The sequence below is a fragment of the Lytechinus variegatus genome, chromosome 3 (assembly GCF_018143015.1).
Source record: "Lytechinus variegatus isolate NC3 chromosome 3, Lvar_3.0, whole genome shotgun sequence".
NCBI classification, from domain to species: Eukaryota; Metazoa; Echinodermata; class Echinoidea; order Temnopleuroida; family Toxopneustidae; genus Lytechinus; species Lytechinus variegatus.
In genome coordinates this window covers 50,954,743-50,977,320 of record NC_054742.1, presented here as the reverse complement: position 1 = coordinate 50,977,320, position 22,578 = coordinate 50,954,743, and the positions used below count along the sequence as shown (strand labels likewise).

At 38.5% G+C, this 22,578-nt stretch overlaps 1 protein-coding gene across 8 annotated transcripts in view; it reads right to left on the bottom strand.

Annotated features, from left to right (window-relative positions):
- Window positions 1–959: 959 nt before the first annotated feature.
- Window positions 960–22,578, bottom strand: part of LOC121411285 (CUGBP Elav-like family member 3-B) — a 59,284-nt gene continuing 37,665 nt past the window's right edge. For 7 of the 8 annotated variants that reach the window (XM_041603926.1, XM_041603920.1, XM_041603923.1 and 4 more), the window contains 6 exons: window positions 22,166–22,324; window positions 21,294–21,383; window positions 20,204–20,308; window positions 16,762–16,905; window positions 7,766–7,935; window positions 960–7,240 (listed from right to left, as the gene is read on the bottom strand). In XM_041603926.1, the coding sequence (XP_041459860.1) occupies window positions 7,808–7,935; window positions 16,762–16,905; window positions 20,204–20,308; window positions 21,294–21,383; window positions 22,166–22,324 (626 nt within the window). In that variant the 3' untranslated portion in view covers window positions 960–7,240; window positions 7,766–7,807. The remainder of the gene's footprint in view (window positions 7,241–7,765; window positions 7,936–16,761; window positions 16,906–20,203; window positions 20,309–21,293; window positions 21,384–22,165; window positions 22,325–22,578) is intronic. The other variant, XM_041603922.1, reaches the window with a different exon arrangement.

Sequence of the window (22,578 nt, the reverse complement as noted above, 5' to 3'; positions counted from 1 at the left end):
ACCACCATACCATTCATAACCACCATATCCATCATCATTACCACCAAAATCACATAGCCATTTCCACCATATCCATCAGTCTCATCGTCACCGCAACCACTACAATCATTCTAAAAAAAAATTTAAAAAAAAAATTCTCATCACTACTCGCACCACTACATCCATCATCACTACCACCATGCTCACCTTGATCATCACTGTCAGCACCATCACCAGCAGTATCAATACTACCACCACCACCATGACATCTACCACCACCATCCAATACCTATCACCACAATTATCACGACCATCATACACATCAATTCAATTCAATTCAAATCAACAGGACAACCAAAACCAAACAATATCCATCATTCTCATCATAACCAGAACTTTCACCACCATATCATTCATCACAACCAACACCACCATGCCAATCAGTCATATAGTCTGAAAAGTGGCATCCCTGATGACCATACAAATCATCATTAATATCACCACCACCAGTACTGATCATTATCATAACCACCATCATTATTGTTCTTCAATGACCTCATTCACCTCTTAAACTTTCCACACAATATACAGACAAGAATACAATCATATGATCAATATTGTACTGTGCTTTCAGTGCATTTATTTTTTAAATTTTCCTCTTTTTTTCTCAATGAGTTGATTTTTTTAAAGTTTATGATACAACACCTTAACTACATAATTGTCACCTTATCTCTTCTCATAGGTGCAGGTTTTGCACCACCTTCTAGAGGCAAGTACATTCTACATTCCAAGAACTTATTAAATAATGTAAACACTTTCGATTGGTGTGACTCCAGACCATAAACGGTGTGCATCCTAAAAGTAATTCATCTACAATTCTTTAAACTTGTAGTCATCATCAACATCATCATCATTATCATCAACATCATTTTCGGCATCATCAACATTATCATCATCATTGTTTCTTTTTATTAGTAATACTTACATTCTACAAGTGCACTATATGCTACCAGCCATTCCGCACCAAGTCTTTATACGACGGATGAATTCTTTCTTTAAAAAGTATATAATATAGAGTATCAAAAATGCCATTCAAAGATAGCATGTTATACACTTATATCATTAGACTGTACAAAGAAAACACATCGTGGTCTTTGGTAAACAAAATAAAGGCTCTGGTTTTTTTTTTAAATCTCATAGAATATTTTTTTCTGTCACCACAGATGTTGAACAATTTCACTTTTATACCACCACTTTGACTAAAACACAGCAAAAAAATATTCATTGACCACTAATTCCCTTCTTTTCTTGATATAAAATACAGGAGTACTTCCTTTTTATACACAGGCATCTGGTGGAAGATTGTGTATACTGCATATCGATGGAGATTTCAATGCAGAACACGACATGCCCATCTTGCTATATATAACACAAACAATCACTCCCGTAGTGAACACTAAATCTTGTATAAAAAAATCTCACAGATTTTACATGATGTACTGAAAAAATTTGCACTTCATTTCTTTCATGCTTTAAAAGACTGAAGTAAAAGATATCCAAGGACAACAACCATACAAAACACCAGATATCCTGGGCAGATTAACTAGCGAGTGCATTACATCTTTTTTCATATTAAATGGAAGTAATTAGGGCCTTACTTGATGTGGTCGCCCACAATCAAGATAACCCTCGCAGTACTGTGCTAATAAGATGGGTATTGTATACCCATCTATGTCCTCCATCAAAACAAACATAAAAATGCATAAACGTTTCTCATGAAATATACTGTCTTTCTTGTGTACATCATCTAAAAGGCTGATTGCAACGTCTCCTTCCATGAATATCTAAATATCTTTTTATCAATTTCTCTTATATATTAAAATGATATATTTTATTCATTTTCCACCAGTTTCACCAAAAGTCACAACACTGAACCATTTTGTTACCGCTACCCAATACCACATTTCCACTAGAACATCAATTAATCACCATATTCCACAATTTTGGACAGAGTTCACATGCAACACAAAAAACGCCAAATATATATAGAATGCCTGATGAGAGTTCAGGTTGATTCTATGGTTATCGGCTTGAATGAAGGAAAGAAATAACTTTGTGCAAATTTGTACAATCCCATCAAAAAAGAAAAAGAAAATTTGAAATTAAAAGTAAAAAGAAAAATAACGTACATAAACTCTGATACCAAACATTTTACAGAATAGATCACATCAAAGTTCAAAAATTCTGCACTCTTTTTTAAAAATAACAGTTGTTCTTCAAATTTCTAATATTTTATCTATAATCCTCAAAGGTACCATTGGTAAAAAATGCTTATTCAAATACGAGCTTGGTACGGAATGACTGGCTGTTAAAATGTGCAGTAAATATTTTTCATATTTTTTTATATTTTCTGTTGCTTTTTTTCTCAATGCTATATTTTCATTTTACAAGCTACCAGTACTTTGCTCATAAAAGTAAACTTAATTTTTATATCTCTCCTCGTTCACTTCTGAGCCTATACAATAGTTCCGTCTTATCTTCTTCTTCTGATCCACTTGTCCGTTCACCCTTTGGCCTTCAGTATCAATTGCTGGTTTCCATGGCAATGAGATGGCTTAGATGATGCTTCCTCTCTGGATGCTGACTCTCAGCATCCTCGCTGGCACAAAGCAATTATCTCACGGAGCAATCCAGCATACAATCTATATAGACATTCTTTAAAACGGAATGTATTCCATGCAAGTCCACCCCAGACACCATAGACCAGGAACTTCTTACCCCCCATGTGGGTTTGATATCATTGATCAAAGAGGTGAAGTAAATCCATCCATTTCCTCATATTCTCCCAGGCCACACTCAAGAGGTATATTGAAATAACGCTCCAATCATAAATAAAAATCACCTACTTTTTGTGACGCAATGATAGATTTAATCAAAGATAAGAACTCAATTCTACATCTCGAACTGCCCGAGATAACTAATCTACTTTTATCTATTTTTTCTTCAATATTTTCAAATCTTATGTCAATCTACATATTATACAACGCTAATTACTATGTATGCACTCATATTTTGTTTAGAATAATATGTCTAGAACTATATGTGAAGTGAAAGAATCGTTATACTACATGATCTTAATACAAATCAAGCTGTCATTTCAAGTGTCAGAAAAAAAAATCATACAACTTTTGTGTTGAAAACATAGAGAGATTGCATGTACAAGCATGTTGTCACAAAGGAAATTAGAAATAAAACGCATGTCTATTTTTAAAGGCTACCTTTTATAAAACATAATGATCTACCAAACACTGTTTTTAATCTTTTGTATTCAGGTATTGAAAATCATATTGTGGCAATCTTATTTAGATTATTCTGGATAATGGTAAATTTCACCATTAATAAACAAAAAAATATATATACATTCCACTGATTTTGGCCAAGAATGATGAAATAAGAGGGTGACCGAGGCTGATATTTTTTACAAAAAATAATTACAAAAAATAAATAAGAAATGTTATTTCCTTTGAAATTATTTTGCTAATAGTGATGCATACCAAAGCATAGAAATGACACACACACAAAATAAATGTGTGTGGAGCTGTCTAAAAAAAGTTTAAGAAAGGTGAGTTTTAGAATGAAATTTAGGGAACATCATCTAGTTAACACTGCTGCAGCATTGTTTGATCAATGAGTTGAATATTAACAGAGGGAGTTCATTAATCAAAATTTTTAAAAATAGTCTTTTCAAGACAACAAAAAATACATTCCTTTCATGACTTAAAGAGTTGGAAGAAAGCAAAACGTGACTGAAAATAAAATAATTGTCTTTCCTTTAAGAGGTTTTATAAGGTACAAAAAACCTTAAACTCAGTAAAATATAAATTGCAGTAGAGCAAATGAGTTGAATTCATTGATTCATTAAGTTGCAGGATTAAGTACTTTAAATGCTTTTGACATGAATACAGAATAGCTGGAACTCCCTTTACAATCATTATAAAACTGCTCAAGAGCTGGGATAACCATAACATGCTCTATCAAATGTATGTGAAAAAGAAATGTACAGAAGTTCAATAAATAATTAAATATCATACAAAATATTACAGCGACAATATGACATGAATACATTTTTTCATCTTTTCCCTTGACACGGTCATCGAATCTACAATTGTCTTGCGTTTCTCTGACACACAAATAACTCAAACACGTAATGCTGGACAAACATAAAGAGTTTTCTCAGAACCTCTTGAATGAATTTAAAAAGCAAATGAAGAGAGAGAGAGGGGGAGAGATAGCATCTAGTGGAACATGCAGATACAAAATGGAATGTACAGAGATACGGCATTACCATTGGGCAAGCTCATGGTCAATACTTTCATATAAAATGGACAAAAATAAGTTTTCAATGCAATAAAGTTGGTGCTTAGTATCCCCAACTGGCCTTAACTTCCTTGCTCTGATAGTGAGCAATTGTCCACATGTTGGGGTGTCTCTTGTCCTCGTCCAAACATGAAATTTGTGGCATTGAAAAAAATCTTCAGCCACCAAACAAGCAATGAATATTTCATTTATTACAAAATAATTGCAAAAAAAAATGAAACTAAGGAATTCTTAGACATGTTGGGAGTCTTTGGTCATAAGGCTGATAAAAATTACACCTCAAATCCCCCTAAAAAAAGCAAAACAAATATGATGAAGGGACAGGCGAATAGATTTTGAGTAGTTGTACCACCAGAAAGGATGAATGAACCTGGTATACATACCTGAACCTGTTCATACATGAACAATGAACAGTGAAGGGGGGGGGTAAATGTGGGGAGATCGAGGAGGTATTGTCAGATTGTATTACATAATTCAAAACTCTTCCAAATGAACATTCATGGAGATTCTTATTTGGACTAAAGGAATGGACGTTTCATAAACGCCATCTGGTGTGAATATCACGCCATGGAATAACTTCATATTAATTTCTTTCATCAATAATCATCTAAACTAAAGTGTATTAGATAACCAATTTTACCCATGATGCACTTTGTTCATGATTGTCATGATATTTCATTCTTCTTCATAATGACATTATAGTCCTTCCTCTCATTAAATGATGATTTAGATAATAAAAAAATAAAACATGCTTGGATGCCCCTGTGAAGGATTGAGAGTGTACTTGAAATTCTTTCATTTCAAATGAAACCAATGAAGGAACCTTATCAATAGCTACACTTGCTTAACATCAAAATAACATCCCAAGAACATCCCCCCTCCTAACACACCCTTGATTATAACAACATTGATATTTAGCAGAATATTTTACGATCTGTGATTCATATCCTTACATTAAATATGAACTGATAGTGTTAAAATAAACAATTTTTTTAAAAAAGAAATTAAACAATACAGAAATCAATTGTGACTTTTACAGCAAGGAAGAATTTCTATTGATAAAAGCACATATACCCAGGATTTCCAAAGAAAATTTGGTGCTGAAATAGGAAAATGGAGTCCTCCCATCAAGAATGTACAATGAATTACTGCAATGTATAGCCTTTGAACACAAAACTTTATCAAAAACGATCACACAATGTCTTCTTGTCCAAAAAATAAAATAAAAATATTTTGTTTGGTCCCCTCCTTTCTGTACAAATCAACACTTATATAAAAATACAAAAACAATATAGGATAACACCTCAATAACCAACGTGGAGATGGCTTGAATTATACCAGATTGGTATATTACACTCGATACCCAGCATGTTATATTGGGAAGAAAAATACCAAAAGGGAAGAAAAGTTCAGCACTTTTGCTTCTGAATTTTCAAAATAAAAATATTGTTGACACCTTTTCAACAACTTACAAAAAATTCAACAGGAAATTCATTTTTACAACAATATAAGGAGATAAATACATATTTATTTTTATTTATCATAAAGAAATACTTTGTCTCATAAAGAGATTATATTTTTAATGGCAACTGTTTTAATCTCATTTGTAAGTGTTCTATTTTATGACTGGTTGAATGTATGGAGACAGTATGTCAGGGTATGAGCAGTGATTTGATGAAGTGAATACAACATAAAAACACATAAACTAACTCTAGACTGATGCACAAAACACCACCAAACTCTTTGGTTGTCCAACACACCGTGGAGAATAAATTAATTCAATAAATAAGTACTCTAAACACAGAAATATATCAGCTTGGCTTTACCGTACAAAAATAACGTGCATGGGGGTTCGACTTACAAACAGATAAGACTTCGGATCTGAATAATTTAAGACGTGACAAATAAGAAAAAAGGAGCAACACATGATTCCTTCATTTCGAAATGACAAAAAAAAAATTATAATTGCCTATCAAGCAACTTTTCCAACTACTTTTGACCCTCCTACTTGAGGGTTATATGGCATATAAATATTGCACTTCTTTTTGATTTGGCCTGAGTTTTTCTTTGAAGAAAGAATAGCACAGACCAAGAACAAGATAACTCATGAATGAGGAAAACCATCTTTCCTCTTGAAAATAAAAGCAGCACAGCATATTCAAAACTCTTCCTTCTCACTCAATTTGTTTCATCTCATTACTATTATTCTTCAATGAGATCTGCTGCTCTAAAATTCACTCTAAGCACTGCTGACAAAAATATATATTTCACCGATTTGTCTTATTTCTGTACTCGAATGGTAAAATTGCAAATAGTTTATAATCCATGCAGTGTTCCTCTCACATGCAGCTTGTAACAGAACTTTCTATAATTCATTAGAAATTATAAATTGTCTAAATCTGTTCTGTGATTTAGAGCAAAACAAAAGTAAAATAAAAAGAAATATTCCACATTCTCCATTTCTTTCATCATAACAATATGTATAAGTGAAATTTCATGATTTCTCTATCAAATCCACCTTTCAAATAGTATCTCTTACATGATTTTACTACCAAAAATGCATTCCATGTAATGTAATGTAAATAAGAAAATCATATATACATATTATGCAATTCAACAATCCTCGGTATTAAATCTTTCTCAGGTTTTTAATACTCAAAATGCTACAAATGTCCTAAAAATTCCAAATTAAGCTTGATGATAAGATTATGTACAAAGTTGATTTCTTCATCATGCAGTTATCACAAAAAAAATCAATGTTCAAATTTCTCTCCATATCACTGCACATGTAGAGGATGGAATCAAAATTTGAATACGAAAAAGAAGAACTTTCTCTCTTTGTCAGATGCATGATGGGAGCATACCATCCAAAGCCTGGCACAGCCTGTAATCAAATAAAAACAAAATATCATAAATCAAGGTTCATACAAAGATAAATAAAGAGTGGATGTGCATGAATTCTAAATGAAAGACCACTTCATAAAAAGACATCCATACTTAATTCCTAATAAAGATACAATCATTTGCAACATACATAGAACACCATTTTAAAGTCTCCATTCAAATTTTAAATTTATAGAATAACTCCATGCATCTTACTTTAAAATTGTAAATATGTATCAATTTTTTAATAAGGCTTAAATCAATCAAAGTGGTATATGTAATTGTTAAGTTTCATTTACAAAGGATGTGTGGAAGTTTGGCCCCCCCCCCCAAATATAAAGATCCAATACAATTACAGGACATTCACTTCAAGAAAATTGTGGTTGATTACAAAAAGAATTGGCTTGAATAAAATACATTTGACCCCAGAGGAAATTTCTTTAAAAATCATTGCCTCCAAACTTTAGTCCTAATACTATGATTCCAGAATATGACCCCTGTGGTTCGACCGAGACATTATACATACCTGCTCTGGAAGGTCTTCCCATGCAGGGCATCTGTGTATTCTTTAGTAGGGCTTGTTGGCATCCTTAGGGCGCTTGTGTTGCACTTTGAGTCTCTTCATGCCGATTTGGAAGCCATTCATTGCCTGGATGGCAGCTTGAGCACTTGACGGATTGTCAAAACTCACAAAACCTGGGAAGGGTGCAAAACACCACTTGAATTTTATATCATGATTATGGTGAGGGTAAATGCAATGTTTAAGGTCACAAAACCATTTTAACAATATCACAAGATTAAATTGTATCTCAGCTAAGATGAATATCTTTGACGAAATGTACCAATAAACTGAAGAAACATTTGTGTGGAGAAAGGGTGACAATTTATTTTGTTTGACATGATAATCAATTGATATTCTTAACAAATCATAGTTCTCTCTCTCTCTCTCAAAAAGTAGGGCTAATATTCAAAGGACAGACTGCCTTCTTGTAATACAGTCTTATGTTGGCCATAATGTGCACTCTTATTCGGCATGCAAGTTAATCATAATGAACTAGTAAATCAAATGAATAAATCCCAGTTATTGAAAGTAGATAATCATGTTTTGTCTCATTAGCAGCAACTATGAAAATACTTACCTGATTTTCTTATTTACGAGATAACTCATACATCTACTTGATTTGCTAGTTCAGCCCTCTGGACTGCCATACCCGAATAGAACTCCCAAGGATTTAAAAAGCGCGAGCGCGCCCTCTCCCGTTCAGGCTTACTACCCATGATCACCGCGCAATTAGCGTCCATCTTCCTCACCTTTCGCAAGCCCATACGTTGAAACATGTTGCTACGCAAGGCGGAGGGTCGGTGGGAGGGTATCAAGTAGATGTATGAGTTATCTCGTAAATAAGAAAATCAGGTAAGTATTTTCATAATTTACTTCAATAACTCCATACATCTACTTGATTTGCTAGACCAGCACGGACTCAAACCGTAGGGAGGCATGTTTTCAATTGTAAGCCTAAGAAAATTTAAAAGAAAAAACAAAAACAACGAAATTTAGGGAGAGGGGGAAAAAGCCGCAGCTGCTTTAAGCGCCGAAGCAGCAAATCTCGCCTCGCTGGACGGAATGTCCTTCAAGTAGAAAGAAGTGAAGGAGTTAGTTGAGCGCCAAAAGGCGGCCCTCAAAAATGTCCTCGAGAGGAATGCCCTGTATACTCAGGAATACTAAGTATCATGGGCCCTCGGCCTAGTGTCAGGAGAACAACATCACCTGCTGACTAGAGCGTAAGAATTGAAATTTGTTGAAAATTTCAACAAGAATCGTGATCGGAAAACTGAAGCTTTTAAGGCTCAGTAAGTGATCAATCGACCAATCTGAGAAGGCGAGATATCTCAGAAACCCTACCGAAATTTAAGCGTGCCGCTTGCTAGTAACTAGCATGCGACTAGCAGGGCACTCGCTTAATAAGCGAGTGCATGCTAGCGAACAGTCCCTGCTCGCTAAAAGATCGCTTAACTATTACTCTGCACGCATATCACACGCTTATTAAGCTAACCGCATGCTAGTTACTAGCATGCCGCAAGCTTGCGCAAGCTAGTCGCACGCTTCCCGCAAGCTTGGAAATTTCTGTAGGGGAAGCCTCCGCGTGGGAGAAAGCGCCCAGAATTCGATATCTGTCTCAAATGCGTGAGGGCAGAAATCTGCAGAATTCTGATAGAGAGCTGTGGTAAAAAGTTACTAGCGGTCCGAAGGGGACTAGGAACGACGGAGAGTAGGGATTTAGGAAGAAAACCACTCGTAAGGCAGACAAGGGTCGAGAAAGCGACTGAGTGCCATCCTGTTAATAAGGAATGCCGCGGACATGTTGCCTATGTAGAATAGAGCAGTCTGGTCAAAACAGCTCAACCGGGCGTGTCAGGGATACAGCGCGGTACACATCACGACAAAAGTGTGTTAGACCGAGTGATCGAGAGAGAACTCAGGATCCCCTTTCTCCCATACTGATTGAAGCACCCATCTGAGGGTGCAGTGCCCGCGGTGGAAGAGGTGGCTTGGCTCAAGCCACCATCGCCGAGAGAGTCCGTGAGGCTAGGCTGCGATGGCTGTCCGCTGGGCGGGGGAATCCCTAGCAGCAGCAAGTGTACGCCAGAGGGAGCTGGCGAAAAAAAATCTGTCACGATATTACGTGTAAACGACCATCAAGAGATGCTCTAAACGAACAGACATCGCCAGATATGATACCTCAACCGTTACATTCCCAACGGAATCGAATGAGGTAGCAACGGCCCTGTCCTATCAAGTTAGGGACGGAAACTGGCTAAGAGTGTTGAAGTCCTCGCTTGAAGAAACAAGCGAAGGAGACTTGAGGAAGTAATCACAAAATTTCCATCAGTCTGCGGTGAGAACCAGTTGTTTATGAAAACAGTCACAAGGCCTGTTTCTCAGGTGATCGTAAGAGCGAGCACCGCCGGCGCCGGTTGCGGCAGCGTGGAACAGTCCGATATCGGTAAGATAAGGAGCTCCAAAAAGCTGCGGGGGGTGGCAAAAATGACGCCCTAAGCAGCGGGGGATGAGAATCTAAATTTCTAAAAGAAGAACTCCAGTGAAGTAAATCACTTACATGGAGAGGCTCATCCACAGTCGGCCCGAGAGAAGGCGGGTCGTAGTGATCGTGGTTAGGAAGGCATAAGCATACATCCATCCACTGTTACATCATCCTCGGTCGTGCGGTGACCCTGGCCACATGCCTTGCATGGAAGGAGGATGAAAGCAGCATGCGGGGCGACTCGAGTGTGCCGTGAAAAAATTTCTAAGAAAGAAGCCGATTCGACTAACGGGCACGGTAAAGACATCCACCGTAGACCACTCCGCACAAGGAGGGAGCGGCGGAGACGCCCGCAAGATTGACCCACATAGAGGGCAGTCTATAAGATAGACAGTTAGAGCTCGACCGATGGTCTGGCGGTGTACAGTTTGGTGTGAACTCGCCGACCCGGTACGGTGGGTGTGCCCAGAAAGTAGGCATAGAATGCCGACAGAGAATCCTGGGGCTTTAAACAAGTTTGAACGCGCGTACATAGCCAACAATCTCATGAGATGTACGGCGGTTACTTTCCTCCGAGATGATGTTTACCCAACCGGGAAAGACTCGGGGAACAGCTGTGAATGTCAACAGGAGGGATATCTAGCATATGAAAAGCTGATTCCTTCCACGTATTCGGTGCGGGTGCTGCCGGCGGTGTCCGGGGGGACGACCGGTGATGGCAGCTCGGGCAGGGTTCGTACGAGCCGCCCGAATACGAGACAAATAGGTTAACATAACCATAATGCACCGGGTGGTGAAGGCATAGCGATTATTAAGCACAGGAGAACTTTTAATCGCCGTGACATTCAGATCCGATATACATACTCATAAGCTCGGAGAGCTATGAGATAGTGAGACATACCGCTGAGCGGTGATGGTGCTCATATCAGAGTCGCCCTCTCTTCAGCGGCGATCGCTGGAGAACGGGTGTCTGTACTAGCCCTGACTCTGGCGTTGCAAGGGTAGGAGCTAAGTAAGACAGGGCACCCTTACTTTCGAATAGAAAGTGAGGTTCAGGCCAGAAAAGCGACGGTCCCGTCGCCTGGGCGGACGGTCCGCGGACGTGATAGGTTGTCCTCTCAAAGCAGCCAAACATTCTCACGAGAGAAGTGCGGCATGTAAGAGATTCATACCTCCAATCTACGGGCCCGCTTAGGGGGAAGAATGGAGAGAGTTACCGCTGAAGGAGTCGTCGCCGTATGTGAGCTTGACGTAGAGGGCGAATTCGGGAGTACCTGCATAATAATCGCCCCCCCCCTGCCTCTGCCTTCTCGCTAGCCTCGAGAGGCTTGAAAATTTCGAGACGGCGGCGCCGGAGCCTGGCGCTTCCGGGCAGCAGCAGAGCGGGGGTGGGTTTACACCCACGGAGCTGGCGGCTTCCTCGTCGTAGGAGCCGCCTCGTCTAGAGCGACCCCGTCACTCTCCGAGACCCCCAATTCGGCCGATTGAGCTCGGAGCGCCTGAAGAGGCGGGGCGAGAAAATATGGACTCCCTTGCTTCATCAATACCCCCGCTCGGAGGGTAGATGTGAGGTAGATACTTGTCAAGCAGCGCCTGAGCGCTTACTGAAAAGTCGACCGCGGGATAGGGGTTGTCCTCGTAAAGGGAGTCTCGCTCTATGGACTGAACCGGGGGGTTGTCCAGTAAGCGCCGGGGTGGCCCCGCGTGTCGGCTGGGACACGTGCTCTGAGATCGACGAAAATGCTGGAAAGCACACGCGATCTTGGGGCACCCGGTTAGTCGGTGCACTGGCTGGCGATTTAACAGAATCGCTCGAGGATTTCCCGGGTGTCTGGTGGTTATTGCCCGCTTGTCTCGCTTGATGCTCAGGGGCATCAGCGGGGTGAGTAGACGTCGAGGGTGGGGTGAACCCGCACTACTCGAAAGCAGAATGTAGCAGCATGAATAGCTGTAACATCTGACCACCGACACAAGGGTCTGAAGGAGGGACGCCCATGGCAACAGGGCTGGCCGACCTCACCTTCGACCTCTTCTTCTTCGCGGCCTCCGCCGGTGTGGCCGGGGCAGAAGAAGGCACAAGAGGCACAGGTGATTTCTTACGATTTGCCGCCCCTGGCAGGGCGGCCGTCAACAACGAAACTTCACCCGAATCTGACGGGGTCAGATTGTGGTCACAGTCTGATGTGTGACGCCTCTCGCGGTAGCAGAATGTAGCAGCATGAATAGCTGTAACATCTGACCACCGACACAAGGGTCTGAAGGAGGAACGCCCATGGCAGCAGGGCTGGCCAACCTCTCCTTCGACCTCTTCTTCTTCTTCTCTTTCTGCGGGCTCCGCCGGCGTGGCCGGGGCAGAAGAAGGCATGAGAGGCACGGGTGATTTCTTACGATTTGCCGCCCCTGGCAGGGCGGCCGCCGACAATGAAACTTCACCCGAATCTGACGGGGTCAGATTGTGGTCACAGCCCGATGTGTGACGCCTCTCGCGGTAGCAGAATATAGCAGCATAACATGTATGACTGTAACATCTGGCCACCAATAAGAGGGTCTGAAGGAGGAATGCCCATGGCAACAGGGCTGGCCGACCTCTCCTTCGACCTCTTCTTCTTATTTTGCGGGCTCCGCCGGCGTGGCCGGAGCAGAAGAAGGCACAAGAGGCACGGGTGATCTCTTACGATTTGCCGCCCCTGGCAGGGCGGCCGCCAACAACGAAACTTCACCCGAATCTGACGGGGTCAGATTGTGGTCACGATCAGATTGTGGTTACAGTCTGTGTGACGCCTCTCGCGGTCAAGGGCTGGGCGATCTCTCCCGATGCTGTCAACGGAGGACGACTTATACGGCAGAGATCCTGACCTGTGCCGGGGGGAGAGAACCGCACTCTCCCTCCGGACTTCTGGTGACCCGGTAGCCGGTGGGTCGCATAGCCCTATGGGTGCTGCGGCGGCAGGACCTAGTTTAGGCTTGGAAGCCTTGGCTACCACTTTTTCCTTTGTCCGAGACCGTGGCACCACAGTCTCGGCCTTCCTTCTCTTAGCATCCGACCGCAAATTCGGAATGCTGATCGACGCACCCTCATACTCACCGCCGCTGGGCGCTCACCGCGGCGTCCCTCCTGCTCGCCTGGAGGCGGCCGACTTCTGTAACTTGCAATCGGGACGGTCCCCGTGGAGGGCACCAGGTCCTCTGGGGCTGTGTTAGTCCCATTCAAAGATACCTCTCTCTACCCTGAAAAAGGAAAAACAAGAATTTTTCTTTTTCTTTTTTTTTTTACAAAGATCTCGCTTAGATTAAAAGTGGAGACCGGAGTGGTCTTTCCCTCCTCCTAAAAGGAGTTTGTTTGAGCAAACAGAACAAAACAAGAGGGGAGGGGTAGGGAGGAAGAAGAACCTAAGAATAGTTTAGGTATCTGCCTGTAAGAAAAAGGAGGTCGGAGACTTTGAAAAAAGAAACTCCTACAAGGTTCCCCTACTATATTCTCTTTTTTTTTTTTTGTGCCCGAAGGAAAAATTCGAAACAAAAATTCAAAAATGAATGCAAGTTCAGAAGAGAACGAAGTTTCCACCTGCGAAGAAACACAAAAACAAGCATTTCAGAGCAGGAAGAAAAGGGATTGAGAGACAAATAATTCCAGATAAGAGAAATTTTACGATAATTTCCAAGAGGAAAAAAAAAAGTAACCTCCTGTGGAAAGGTAAAGAAATTCAGAACAGGAGGAAGGAGGAACGTCTCTAGTAACGATTCCAAGAGGAAGAACGACACAGTAAATCCTCAAAGGGAATCGTAGAGCCCGCCTGTCGAAATAAAAAAATATATAAGACTAGGAGGGAAGAGGGAATTGAACGAAGAAAACAATTCCGGGACAGGTCAAAAAAATTTCTAACAGGAAGGAGACCCCACCTGTAAAGAACAAAAATTTTTTTTTTTTTTTTTTTTAGGGGGGATTGAATAACCAAACAATCATCAGGTATAATTGCGTAAGCCGAATTAAACAATCCCCGAAGCGTCTGTGAATAAAATATTAATCAAGAATTTTATTCAGAACAGAAAGGAAAAGGAATTGAGCTTTAGGATGCGCCTGTGAATAAAATATCAATCAAGAAATTTATTCAGAACAGAAGGAAAAGGAATTGAGCTTTAAGATCCGCCTGTGAATAAAATATCAATCAAGAAATTTATTCAGAACAAAAGGAAAAAGGAATTGAGCTTTAAGATCCCCTGTGAATAAAATATCAATTAAGAAATTTATTCAGAACAGAAAGGAAAGAGAATTGAAGAATTAATCAATCAATAATCAATCGAAAATCTTAATAAATCAATTCCAGAAAGCAAGGAAGGAACAGAGTTGAAGATCCCAACCTGCAAAAAGAAATAACAATAACACCCTCGACAACAAAGTGTAGAGGCTGTCTAGAATTTAATTCAAAAACGGCACCAAAAGCCACCACGCTTTGAACGTGAAGAACAATAACCATGACAGGTGGTGAAGGCTTGCTGCCACGTAGGCAGGCCAAGCCCGGTGCCTCGCGAACGCGCTAGCGATGCGGCGCGACGAGAACTCAAACGTTAGAAAAACAATTTAAGTGTCTCCAAAAACACGTCTAAAAAGTCACGCCAAGTGTAAATTCTGAACACAATCTTACACACAAATGGAAAGATTGAAATTAAAAGGGAGAATGCACCACAGATAAGCGAAAATAATATACCAAAGCTCAAAAAGATTTGAGCTCTTAGGAGACTTATCTGAGCACGTCTTGACAGGTGGCTTGCCGAAAGCAAAAGAGGAAGATGGACGCTAATTGCGCGGTGATCATGGGTAGTAAGCCTGAACGGGAGAGGGCGCGCTCGCGCTTTTTAAATCCTTGGGAGTTCTATTCGGGTATGGCAGTCCAGAGGGCTGAACTAGCAAATCAAGTAGATGTATGGAGTTATTGAAGTAAATAAATTTCTTTAAATTCTAAGTTTTCACAGTTAGCCTGGGTAATGTAATGGAAGTATAAAGGAAGTAACTAATTAAAATACATCCTGGTACAAAGGATGAAATTCTAACTTGGTTCATGTACAGCTAGCTCTGAGAGAGCATTTACAGATGTGTCTAATGTTTGCTTTCAAAATTGTGGTTTTACATAATTAATGCCAGTTGCTAAATAATCAGCAGATCTCAAAAAGTACATTTCAGGAGAGTGAAAACAACCTGGCAACATGTATTGTACAGAATTCTGTAGTCTTGATCCCTTCAACAAGGTATGTGAGCCTCATTCATGGAGCTAACTCAGCATGAATTGGGAAAAAGAAGACACTATTTGGTAAACTGTCTAGTCATTAGATTTATAACAAGAATATCAAAATTGTGAGACACAATGGCCCGTATTCTAAAGAGGTTTCAATTGTACCATGGTACAACATTATGGTTTATGCAGAGTCTTGCATTACCGGGCATCAATCAGGCACCCTTTGCCAAAAGTGTGCATTTCTCAGTGGACTTCTCTTAGTGTACACAATGAAATAATGTACATAAATCTGCATAGTCCATGGTTTGTACCATTGAGTTCAGTTCATTTATTTTCCATTAAAATACTCAATCAAAATAAATACATACAAAATTCATGAATAGAAAGGACCCCAAGAAAAGCATAGCTTGTGAGAATGGGGCACTGGATAATATTGACAAAACAAAACAGATGCTACAATTATACCTCTTTTTTGAGAATTACGGGACAGTGTCTTATCATCCTAATGGCAATACTTGGACTTACAATATCTCTTAGAAGCAATAATTAAAGCTCATATCTGTACATAATGACATTGACTTTTCAAGTAGCCTGGATTTCCTTATTAAAAGTAAGTTAAGAGAAGTTCCTGAAGAACTTCCTCTGGCAGGTAATGCAAACCAACAAACTAAAAATATATATCAAGGGTAGTAAAAATGACTACCACACACTCTTGTCAAAAAAGGTCTCAAAATCATGTTTGAGCTTTTATATAGTGCTATTTGAAAAAGCAGATGCTACGCTTTAAAATAATATAATTTTTGTTTTATTTGTATGATTGTAGTACTACAGTACAGACTATTGTGGGTTTGAAGACAAATAAAGTTCAACAAATGATACATTATTATCATATAAAGGCGCTGCCAAAAAAAGACACGTTGAAATTCTCAAAGAAACTCGAAAGCGAGGGAGGGAAACAAGAGCTTGTCATGGGGGCCCTTTTGCATTTTAAGAAGTGAAATTAAATAATTTTATGCACACTTTGGTGAATTTCTTAAAAGAGAGAGTCAATGGTAAAAAGAAGCTGCTGAAAACTGCTTATCTAAAAAAAAGAGCCAATGGAGTAAATTATAGAGTCAAAAACTTAAAATTTTCAGTAAAAAATGTGGGTTTTCAAAATTTCTGGGGCTGCCCCCCCTGGGTACAGCCATGGTTTCATTCTTAATGACATACCTCAAATTCTTCTAAAAGCCTGATAAAACACTCACCGAAGCACTTGCTTTGGTTGGTGACACGATCAACAAAAACCTTTGAACTGATGACTGTGCCAAAGGGCAGGAACATTTGGGTAAGTTCATTATCGCCAAACTCTTGAGGCAGGTGGTAGATGAAGAGATTGCAACCTTCTGGTCCTATATGCCAGAGATCAAGGGTAAAAGAAGATGTTCAGATTACCATCATTGAAGTAAGAGTGTTGGCTGGATGGTTCAAGAGAAGTATTATTCTACATCATTCTATACTATGTTACATGTTGTCAAGTAGTTTAAGGGCGTGTTCAATGTCGATTTTCAAATTTAAACAGCAACATGAATCATGTTTGAAAACTCAATTCCAAAACACTGAGCACAAACACGATCAGCGGTACAACGATCAGTGACGAAAATATAAAGCTGTTTATAAATTGATCATCTTTAAATCTCCTGCTTTCGTCAGCGCAGCTTTAGTGCTCTGTTTGACCCATCACAAGAAAGGTCGGTTCCCGCACATTTGTATCTGCTTCCACTGCGAGAGCAAATTTAAAGACGATTCAAAATGCAAGTGTTCAATGTCGCATTCGCGATGCTCAAGGTCATTTCAATTTTCATCCGAATCGTGACTTGAAAGACAATTACTTTTATAGTGGACATTGAACACACCCTTCGTTTCTCATTATATCTGCATTTTGAAATTACATTTTCAATCATGATCCATGTTGCCGCTTAAATTTGAAAACTGACATTGAACACACCCTAAGACTCCTGGCAACTCCTTGGATCAATTGCCGCAATGCTACTGTATCCTATATCCTACCTCTATTAAATGTTTGCCACTATCGGGGTAAAGTCCTTCTAACTATCTATAACTTGGTTTTCATCTTCTCCCTATTCATTGTATTTTCCTGAGCATGATGTCCATCCCCAGAATCTTTGTCCTATTCTATTGATAATTTTGGGGTGTTGCTGCTTTTATCATTAAATCATATAAAAATTGGAAAATTGGAAATGAATATGAATATCAAACCTTGTTAAAACCTTTATGATGGCAATTCATTCAGCAATATTCTTAATTTACAGTGAATGCTGATGGAGCAATATTTTGACGGTACAAGACTCGACTGTGTCATTGTACTACCTGATTATGATGATGAATGTATCCAATCAATTTTGGAAATGAATATTCACAATTGCTCAGATAATTGATTCATGTCTTCACCACTCACCAATGTCATGTTTCATGAAACATGCTCTGATAGCAATGTTACAATAACCGTTTTAAGCTACTGAAAGTAGGGCATTTGATTGGAAGATAGCAAAAATTGTCATTGAAATTTTGAACTTTTTTTGTAACAAATTTCATGACACAGGGGCTTGAACTCAGACCAAATCACTAATAACATTCATATCCTCAATTTCCATCCTTAATTGAAAATGTTATTTTCACAATACTGGGGCAGAAACCATGGAAAAGGGACAAATATAAATATGAAAATAAATAAATGATCGTCTTTTGTAGATCATCAGGCACAGGAGATCTATTCCAAATGAATACATCTGTAATTGATAGTAATTGTCTGTCAATTGCAGACCATCTAACACCATTTGTACATTTTAAATTGTTCCTCTTAATATCATAGATGTGCACTGGATGATTGTGAAGCCAAGAGATTGACTGTGATGAGAGGCGGATCCCTTTCACCTCATGATAAAAACTATAAGTCGTACTTACACATATTTTCTTCTTCATTTTTATGTAAATCACATTTTTCAAACAATTAACCAACATGCGCTGAACACTCCATCCATATGAAGCAATTTAAAAACCAAATTGCAATAAAATACATACATATTCATGCATTGATGCCACATAGGATTGGTACAACATTGTATATTTAGCAAAATAAACCAACAGGCAAAAATAAAACCTACTTTCTTTTAGATGAATTAAATTAAAATACTCCTTGGATATACTCTTATAACTACAGAGGAGCATAACTCAATCTCTTCCAAAGTAATTTTATTGAAGAAATCATTACATTACCTCTATCTCTATGTTATGAGGATAGTGATATTCATTAAGTAATACTATTGCTTTCCAAACAAAACACACACTATCAATTTTACACACTAAAGATAAGTCAAAATTGCTCTATGTAATAGAGTATTTTAAAAGACATTTTGTATAATTCTTCAGTAGTGATGTTAATATGTTAGTTGTTAAAAGATTAGAGGTAGATAATGATCATCAATGATGATAGAATAGAGTAAAGAAGAAGAAAGACACAGGATGAGCGGAGTCTTGTGGTCTGACTGATTTTATCTTAAATCACATCTATGGTTGTTTTGTTTAAATTACTTGTTGATTTTGCATATTTTCAATAGATTACTAGAATTCTTCTATTCTATATTATTATTGACTTCAGTTAAAATGAACTTTTCCTGCATTAGTGCAAGTACTTAAAGAAGTAACTTAAATTTTGAAACTACTTCTTAGTTAAAGGATTATCCATTCATTCACTTTGACGCTATTAAAATGGCATTAATCATGAAGAATTGAAAGTCATACTTCATACAAATAAACTGAATAAGATCATGAATATTTCATCACAATGTGCAAAAATGCATGTGAACTTCATTTATAATCATTAAAAAAACATTCTTGCAGTTCACAACATTAAGTGCATTTGTTGTAAAGATATAATAAAATATTTTTCTAATAAAGTTTTAAAGAATAAATATTGCAGGCATCAAGGAGAAATTGTAATAAGCTTACATATTCATGCTCTAATCATTTACAAAATAGAATAACAATTTCACTTTTTCTAACAATCATTCATTAAGTACATATCCCAAAAATGACTCCACATATTAAGTGAGGGGGAGAGATGGAGAGGGGGGGGGGGGGGGGGCTACGGTGTGAACACTGATGATACATACATAGAACAAATAGCAGCACCAATACTATCTAAGAAATATAATGTTCATGTTTTGGTTGGTCATTTAGTTTCTAGAAGTGACAATCCTAGCTTGGGAATTTGTTGAATTGTAAATGTAAATTTTAAATAACTTGACAAGATGCTGAGTTAGAAAAGGAGTTTTACAGGGCAATCCTGAACATGCTCACCCCACCCTCCCCTCATATAAGAAGGGGGGACCAAAAAATGGATAAGAAAAATGATAACAACATCAAGATAAAATATCTCTGGAAGTTTTTCAACGATTTAGGATATTCGTTTTGTAAACCCGTATTGGCACCGCCTGGTAGAGGATTTAGATATTTTGTATCTCAGTCCTTTACATGTCATTCCACATGAAAAGCAGACAACGAAAGGCAGCCGACAAAGCAGACAACAGAGGAAACAATGAGAGGATCGGTTGTTGGTTAGTAGGGTAACAAGGGGTTAAAAGGGAGGACAAGATATAGAAGAAAAGAAGGAAGAGTGTGAGTTATTACCATACTCACCCTCCCTCTGAGGGGCTGCTGCTAGTACCGGCTGTTGGGTGGCGGTGGTAGCAAAACTCGCTTGGCTCAAACCACCAAAGGCTGCTGGGTAGGTTGCTATGAGGAAGATCCGATGGTTAAAACATATATGTATATTCCAATAGGCTTTCTTACCAACTTAAAATTTTATGTTCATATACCCAATACATACAACTGTATCAGTATATGACTTATATCTATTGATTTTTTTAAATGACTCTTTCGTCACTTATTTATAAATCGTTAGTACACAGAGGTTATATTGTGCTTTATGGGTTCAAAATTGTAGTATTTTAATAGAAGTAATCCCATCAATGTGGTAATGTCATATGTTGTACTGAAATTCCCAATGAAATTAAAAAAATTCGTGTTGTTTGCTTAACAGAGCAATGTTTAAAATGTCAAAGTTCCCGGTATAGAATATCTATACTATTTCAGCCACAGAACACAATAGATGTGTGTTGTTATTAGGGCATACCGCTGGGAACACAATAATGGACCAAAATGGTAAATACTATAAACCAAAGAAATCCATGTAAAGGGCAGTGACTGAATAATCACATCTTTGCAATTGACATCACATTCCTCTCCTTTCATCAAACATTATTTGCACCATTTTTTCATGATCTTTCAATAATCAAATATGGACATTTCAAATTTTCATTGACATCAATTTTCACTTTTTTTCATTATCATTCTTTTATGTATTCCCACCATTACTTCTTATTCAACTTCGGATCATCACTGTCATTTCATTTGTATTCATATATTCATTCATTTATCATAATATAATTTTTTATATTATTATTCATGTATTTGTTTATTCATCTATTTTATTCATATTATTTCCTTACTAATTTCCTCATTCTTATTTAATTTCATCTATTTAGTATCATTATGATAATTATCATCATCACATTTTTCAACTGATTTTTTATTGTATTTTTTTAAATATTCTTTTATTGATTGATTGATAATTCATTCGTTGGGGGAAGATGGCAAGACCCAATGAGACGTCGACAATCTAATTACAACTGTAAAGCTATACATTGTATTTGCTAACCTGCATATTGCTGCATACCAGTGTAGGCTTGCTGCAGAGGATCCGTAGCAACCGCTGTAGCTGCTGCAGCAACTGCTGCTTGGTTGGCAGCTGTTAGCATCAACAGAAAAAGAAGGTTTAGAAATAGTTAACAAAAACAGAAGATATCAAAAATACAAACATGATGATGTTACAGTCACAACGATGAAACCGACTCCAGACTGACAAAGCGATTACGTTTGTACTAACGACAGACCATCAGAATTTTGGAGTCCGTTTGGTTAGTGGTGCGACTGCAGCCTTAGGTAATATAAAGTGATGTCTGTTTATCAGTGTCTGATGTTAATATATTTGGATGAATTTTATCAATCTAATATCATCAATATATTAATTCACAAGGTGAATATGCTGTCATGTACTTCTTACCTGAATATAAAACAATATATTTCCGATTTCAATGATTATTTTGACCTTTGTTGTATCAACTCTGTTCCTGAGATTGTTAAATTTCTCTTGAGTTTGCACAAATGAACTCTTAATGCTACAGTCATACTGGCCTCAATCAAGTCATTACACAGCAGGGATACTGTGTGCCTGAAAGAGTCTTTCGCCCTCAGGGTTTAATCATACTTATGAAAGATGATGTAGCATTGGAGAGACTTCCAAAACTGGAGGGAATTACAGACTTTAGTATTGGATGGTTTAAAGTATTTTACCAGAAGTTGCAAGCGCAGGCACTTATTTAAGAACAAACAAACTCTGAGGCACCCAACCACACTATCACAAAAGCCGATGAGCCTCTATTCTTCATCTTTCCACTCTCTCCTTCTTATCTTTCATCGTCTGTCTCGGTCTTTCTCTCTCCTCTTTCCCATCTCTTCTGAGACCCTTACCTGCATACTCTCCAGGATACTGTAGGCCATTGGTGTAGAGTGTCTCTGCTTGTCCATTCGTCTGTGCAGCAAGGGTGTACGTCGGCATGGTTGGTGAGGGTAGGGTTGGGGTGCTGACGGCACAGTTCACCGCCGGCTGGCCGGCGCCTGGTGCTGGTACTGCAAAGGCAATGGACAAATACTCATCAGAATCAGCAACTACTACGCGGCTTTCAATGCTAATTATATGATCAAGAAATTAATAATGCATTAAAACATGCAATGTTTGGCATATATATTTTTCACTAAAGCATTCTCGGAAAAAGAGGTATAATAACAAGTGGACTATGGCAAATGCATTTAATTGGAAAAATGTAGTTGTTCGTAATTTAGTTTAACTGTTGACATGCTGCTGTTGCAAATTAGCACCAAAT